This window comes from Photinus pyralis, unplaced genomic scaffold (assembly GCF_008802855.1).
Source record: "Photinus pyralis isolate 1611_PpyrPB1 unplaced genomic scaffold, Ppyr1.3 Ppyr1.4_LG9, whole genome shotgun sequence".
Taxonomy (NCBI): domain Eukaryota; kingdom Metazoa; phylum Arthropoda; class Insecta; order Coleoptera; family Lampyridae; genus Photinus; species Photinus pyralis.
This window is the reverse complement of record NW_022170878.1, coordinates 23,190,929-23,197,422: the sequence shown is the minus strand read 5'-3', so window position 1 is coordinate 23,197,422 and position 6,494 is coordinate 23,190,929. Positions and strand designations below refer to the sequence as shown.

Sequence of the window (6,494 nt, the reverse complement as noted above, 5' to 3'; positions counted from 1 at the left end):
CCCATTGGTCATTTTCCAAGGGAATATTTCGTGTTGGATATAATAATAATAATAATAATTTATTGTCCAAACAGACTATCTAGTCTAAATACAGGACAAACTTAAATATTGTTCAATAAAAGCCGCACAGAAATATAGAAAAATTAACAAAAATGTAACAAAAATAATAATGATAGATTTATAACTAAAGCGAAAGAAAATTATTAACAGAGTTATAGAATAAACAAAGTCATAAATCAAAATACAATATTGGTAAATACGAGAAATTGTATTAGTGCAATGGCAAAAGCAAAAAAAAAGACAAAAATTATTGGATCATACTTATAAGGAATTTTAAATTAGTGTTAAATATATCAACAGTATCACATACCGAGTAATAATTATGACACAATCGATAAATTGGGGAATTTTGTAAGAGATTTGTTCTGCAATAGGGTAATTTAAAAGTTAGGAAATGTCTGGAGGAAGAACGAGGCACAGAGAAATTTAAATAATTGTGTAATGTGACACAATCAATTTCATTCCATAATAATTTGTACAAGAACGACACACTTATTCTTTTACGTCTGCTACTTAAGGGTAAAAGATTGAATCTTTCTAGCAGTAGATTTTGTGGGTAACCTCTTGTAGGGTAGTATCCATCACAACGAAATGCTACATATTTTAAAAGACGACGTTGTATACGTTCTAGGCATTTTTCGTGTTTTTTAAATGCTGGATTCCATACTAGTACACCATATTCAAGCTTGCTTCGTACAAATGTGGAAAAAAGTAGTATAATAGTTGACAAATTTGCAAAATCTGAACCAATGCGTATAATAAAACCTAAGGTTTTAAAAGATTGCCTAACAATTGTATCAATGTGTAAGCTAAATGTTAGCATGTTATCGAACAGAACCCCTATATCCTTTGTTTGAGTGTCTCTTTTTAAGGGTGTATCTTGAATTTGATAATTGTATCGGATTAATTGACGCTTGCGTGAAAAAGTTACCACCTTGCATTTATCAATGTTCAGGTACAACCTGTTTGCGTTACACCAATTATAAACACTTTCTAAATCGCTTTGAAGGCTCTCGCAATCCTTGTGGCTTGTGACCCTAGTGAAAATTTTTAAGTCATCCGTAAACAATAATCTCTGAGATGAAATTACGGAGGGTAAATCGTTAATGAATATTAAAAAGAGAAAGGGACCAAGAGTTGACCCTTGCGGCACTCCAGATGTAGGAATAAATGATTGTGAGTCATGCCCGTTATAGGAAACAAATTGACGTCGGTTAGTTAGATATGACTTCACTAAATTAACAATAGGGCAACTGAAACCATATTCGACAAGCTTGTTTAAAATAATGTTATGATCAATTTTATCGAAGGCTTTGCTGAAATCTGTGTAAATAACATCAACTTGCTGTCTATTATCTAGTGCTTCAGAACAATATTGCACAAAGCAAGTCAAATTTGTAACAGTTGATCTATTGGGAACGAAACCATGCTGGTAACTAGACAACTGCGTGTTAAATTGTTGATAAAGTTTTTTGTATAGTACTGTTTCAAAAACTTTGGAAAAGTTGCATAAAATAGATATGGGGCGATAATTTTCAACTTTAGATGCCAAACCTGTTTTTAATATCGGGCACACCTTAGCAACTTTCCAAACAGCTGGAAAAGTCCATTGTTTTAAAGATAAGTTAAATAAAATTGTTAAAGGATATGTTAGAATACAAGAGCAATCTTTAATTAAAAAGGCACGTATTTGATCAGTTCCGGCGGTCGGTTTGTTTTTTAAGCTTTTTATGGCTTCAATGACTTCATGCTCAGAAACAGAATTAATATGAATATAAGGGCTGTTGATGTAAACATTATTAATTTTGGCACAGGGGCCTCCTTTTTCATATACACTTGCAAAATATGAACCGAAAATATCAACAATATTTTGAGGAGTATTATAAATTTGAGATTTACACTCAACCTCACTTGGAATACGTGTTACTCCTTTTTTGCTACGTACATAGGACCAAAACTTGTTCGGATTTGTCGTAAGCACCTGTTCAGTTCGATCAGTAAAATTTTTATACAAGATACGTGTTTCTTTTTAGCGCATTTTTGAAAAAAATACGCTATTATATTCGTCATTGCTGGCAGGCCGGCTGTCCGCGTTAGATCTCCACAACTACATAGCTAGAGACTTCAAATTTTCACTAAAAGCTTTCTGCTATATAGTGTAGATGTGCAGGCACTAACTATTTTGAGTTAGATTACTTGTGAGATCGATAATTGAAGAAAATAATTTCGATATGGGTTTCGGAGGTGCTATAATTTTACCGTTAGATAGCGTTACCAGTATAAAAACTTATTATTTACTTTGTGATTTGTTTTACACAATGAAGACGTACGGTCAATTGAAATTAAATAATATTAATTATTTAACGCAGCCAAAATTACTCGTGAGATCGATAATTTTAAACTTCGCTAATAAAATACTGACCTGCATTACAAAAAATGCGCTTTAATCATGCATATGCTGATTTACAACTTGTTTTAATTAACTTACTTTCTGAAGAAAGTTGCGGGAGATAAACAACAATTATAAAAGGAAGTACGTCTAACATTATTATTAATGAGGACAGTACGAGTGCGATTCTTAATAAACATACGGCATAAGGGTTCAATTCCTGCCGATTTTTTAGGGTTTTTTTTTATTAAAAAGTTGCAGTTGGTTTTTCTCGATAATTGGTCATAGTGAGTAAAGCAACCTAGGACAGATTGCCTTCTATTTTCGCAAACTGTGTCAGTCAATTTTCTCTAGGCGTCAGATCCATGGGCGCCGCTACTAAAGGGCAAGGGGGGCCCGGGCCCCTCCCTGGGATTTGAGAAATCACTTAATCCCTTTTAGAAAATGTTGAAAGCTCACAATAAAACCAGAACACAGCCACATTTTTCTGTCCCATCGCTGTTCGGTGACAAAGCAAAAGTAGGTAAACCTTTTATAACCTTATTGAGTTACCTCAATGTCCATAAAGTTGCTATATTGTATAGACTATAGAGATTAAATTAACCGAAGACCGCAAGGTGGCGTTTTGTTTTGGAAAAACATCAATGACAATATTGTCATGTCACTTACATATTTCGGTTCGGCGGTTTTTAGCGCATTTTTCAAAAGGAAAACGAACGCTATTGTCCGCACTTTGTCCGTCTTTACCATTACTAGTCCTCCACTTTAAGCTTTTTCGTTGTGGTTTCTTTCTTATACAGTGTAGCACAGCCTCGAGGCCAGAACGACAAAAGACTTTTGGATTAGTCACTTCCTTCCCGACCCCGAGCTACGAGTATTATTACTGATTCTGTGCGGGGAAAATGCGCTTTCGTTGGTCGCGAGTGACCACTTTTTTAACTTGTTATGGAATAGATGCACATAAAGTGATGAATATACGAAGAATCGCATACGATTCAGTAGGGGAATTTTGTTACTCAGCTCGTATTGGGAAACCAGACTTTTCATCCGGCTCATATTCAATAGCACTGATTCTTGAACTCGTAGAAATCGATTGGCGAACATTTGACATCGCTGTGGTCTTTTCGTTCTCGAGTTAGACGAGGAACAGGCGCACAGGCGGACAAAACCATCACGTAAGAGGAATTTTTATTCTTCCGATTACATTGTTTTACCCTACTCTACATTCAACATTGTAATCAATAACATTATGGTTGGTAATTTGTTATAGTTTTGAGTAGAAAAATTATGCAGACACAGTTTAATGTTACAATTTGCCCTCGAATTTGCCTTACGCACTGTAATTTTTATCACCTGCACGTTAGTAAGAGAGGTATTGCATTGGGGTAAAAAATGACCCCCCCCCTACTTTTTTTCGGAAATACACATTTTGAAACGCCAGGATTCCGAATCCAACAACATTTTGATGATGTCTGTCTGTCTGTAGTGTACTGTTCTGTTATTGTAACCAAATTTGGTACACATATTCTTAGATATAAAAGGAAGAGCTGAAAAGCTTTCGGGGAGAATAGCGCATGCGCAAGTGTGTTAAACTTCATATCTGGTACACGTCATTAACGGCTGAACCGATTGAAACCAAATTTGGTACACATATTTTTGAACCTAAAAGAAGGTACAACGCGCATGCGCCGGTGTGCGAGTGGTCTCTGTGCTAACCACAGCAAATTTTATAATATAGTGCTATTAATTTCATTTTTTTTTCCAGTAAACTACTGTAACTTGTTACTTTTGTTCTTGTTTTCTTTTGTGTCTTATGTACCTATTACACTATTACACCAAGTGGTTTTTATTGGATATATGATTTAGCTGCGTATCCTATTGAGTGACTAATTTAAAAATAGTTAGGTAACATTTTCTATTCCAAAAATGTAAGGGCCCCTCCCTAGCGCATTTTCTTCCGGCGCCCCTGGAGATCCACGCCTTTCCCTATTGGGGAGGTTGTTTCTCACCGTTTATCTAATTAGATGAGTGGAAGCTGGCGCGCTAGAACTCATGGACGATATTAAATCTTATCAAAGAGCTCTATTTATAGTTGGTTCCTGATAAGATTGCTCGCTCGACTATAAACGCATTCGATAATGAATTCGACCTAGACCGCGTATATAAATGTAGAAGGTCGCGACTATTGAAATGACAGTCACCTTTCACTGTGCAGTTTAGAACTACCGATGGCTTTTAATGCAAACGGTAAGGTTTTCCTAACGAATTGCGAGAGTGAAATTGTTTTGTAGAGCATCAACATTTGCGTTACAACCCCCTGCGCGACGAGTGGGTGCTTGTATCACCTCACCGCATGTTGCGACCTTGGAGCGGTCAAATCGAAACGGCTCCCTCGGAGAAAACCCCACAGTTCGACCCCACTAACCCCCTCTGTCCTGGCGTTACGCGAGCCTCGGGGAAGGTGACGCCCCATTACGAGTCCACCTACGTGTTCGAAAACGACTTCCCCGCGCTTCTCGATGAAGGGCCCGAGCCTCCTCCGCCCGAAGATTTCTTTTTCCAAGCGGCGCCCGCCAAGGGCACTTGCCGAGTGATTTGCTTCCATCCCAGATCGGATGTCTACCTGGCCACGATGAGCGTGGGCCAAGTCCAGGCGGTCATCGAGGAGTGGGTACGGCAGACCTTGGAGCTGGGGCAGAAGTACCGCTGGGTTCAAATCTTCGAGAACCGTGGCGCAATGATGGGGTGCTCCAATCCGCACCCTCACTGTCAAATTTGGTCATCCACCTTTCTTCCCAACGAGCCCAAATTGAAAGACAGAACGCAACGCGAGTACTTCGAAACGCGCAAGTCTCCAATGCTCGTTGATTATGCCAGAAGCGAGATGCGCAGCGGGGAGCGTGTTGTGTATCAAAACGAGGAGTGGTTGGTGGTCGTGCCATACTGGGCTGTTTGGCCTTTTGAAACCCTTCTGCTACCAAAACGGCATATAAGGCGTCTGACTGACTGCGATGAAACGCAAAAGGAGCAGTTGGCCATCACTCTTCAAGCTCTCGTCGCGAAGTACGACAACCTGTTCAGGTGCAGCTTCCCGTACTCAATGGGCTGGCACGGCGCGCCCACGGGTTCCGACCTCACCACCGACCAATCTCACTGGACCTTTCACGGCGCTTACTACCCTCCTTTACTGCGCTCTGCAACCGTAAAAAAGTTCATGGTGGGCTACGAAATGTTCGCCCAAAGCCAGCGCGATCTCACCGCCGAAAAAGCGGCGGGTATACTGCGCGACCTACCCGAAAAGCACTACTCACTGTAGCTTATCCTTCCACAAAATAAACGTTGAGAGCACACTTTGATTTTGTTTCAATTCAGTTTGCAGAAGCACGTGAAGAGCGCGTCCGACGTGGAATACCCCGCGTACGGCGTAACAGGACCAAATAAGGACATATCACCCTCAGGGGACAGGAGGCTGGCTCAATCCGCGCAAATGTACCATTATCAGCACCAGAAGCAGCAGATTATCGCGATGGAGAGGTGAGTTGCGGTACTACTTAACCGATACCACAATACTGTCGTTCTTCTTGCAGAGCCGCAGCGAGCGAGAGGCATGGATCGGTGTCGGAAGCTGATAGCGATGAGGAAAACGAAGAGGGGGATTACACAGTTTACGAGTGTCCAGGATTAGCTCCGGTAGGTCATGCATTTTTTTTTCTTACGTGGCGCAGTAGAGCACATGCTTAACTACGACATTGAGGGTTCCTGGTTCGAATTCGGGTTTGGGAATGAATTTTTTTAAGTGATCGAATCCACGTCCACTTAAAAATAGATAAAAAGGCATAAATCCTTTCCTCCAATTCTGGAGGGTCTCATCAAGCATTGGCATCAAATTTTAATATATTCTAAAAGTCGATCATTTTTAACATTCTAAGATTTAAAGATTATAAACATCCAGAGCCCAAGACCATAAAAATGCAAATGTCTCTAAAACCATACGGGTCTAATAGAATTGCATATACCAACATAAAATCACCAAAGTAGATGCTTT

General features: G+C 39.5%; 1 protein-coding gene across 1 annotated transcript; it reads left to right on the top strand.

Annotated features, from left to right (window-relative positions):
• The first annotated feature begins 4,548 nt into the window (after positions 1–4,548).
• On the top strand, positions 4,549–5,802 carry LOC116180389 (probable galactose-1-phosphate uridylyltransferase). Its single transcript, XM_031500356.1, has 2 exons — positions 4,549–4,696; positions 4,741–5,802. The coding sequence occupies exons 1-2, from the start codon at positions 4,678–4,680 to the stop codon at positions 5,763–5,765; spliced, it is 1,044 nt and encodes a 347-aa protein (XP_031356216.1). The 5' UTR covers positions 4,549–4,677; the 3' UTR covers positions 5,766–5,802.
• Positions 5,803–6,494: the final 692 nt, after the last annotated feature.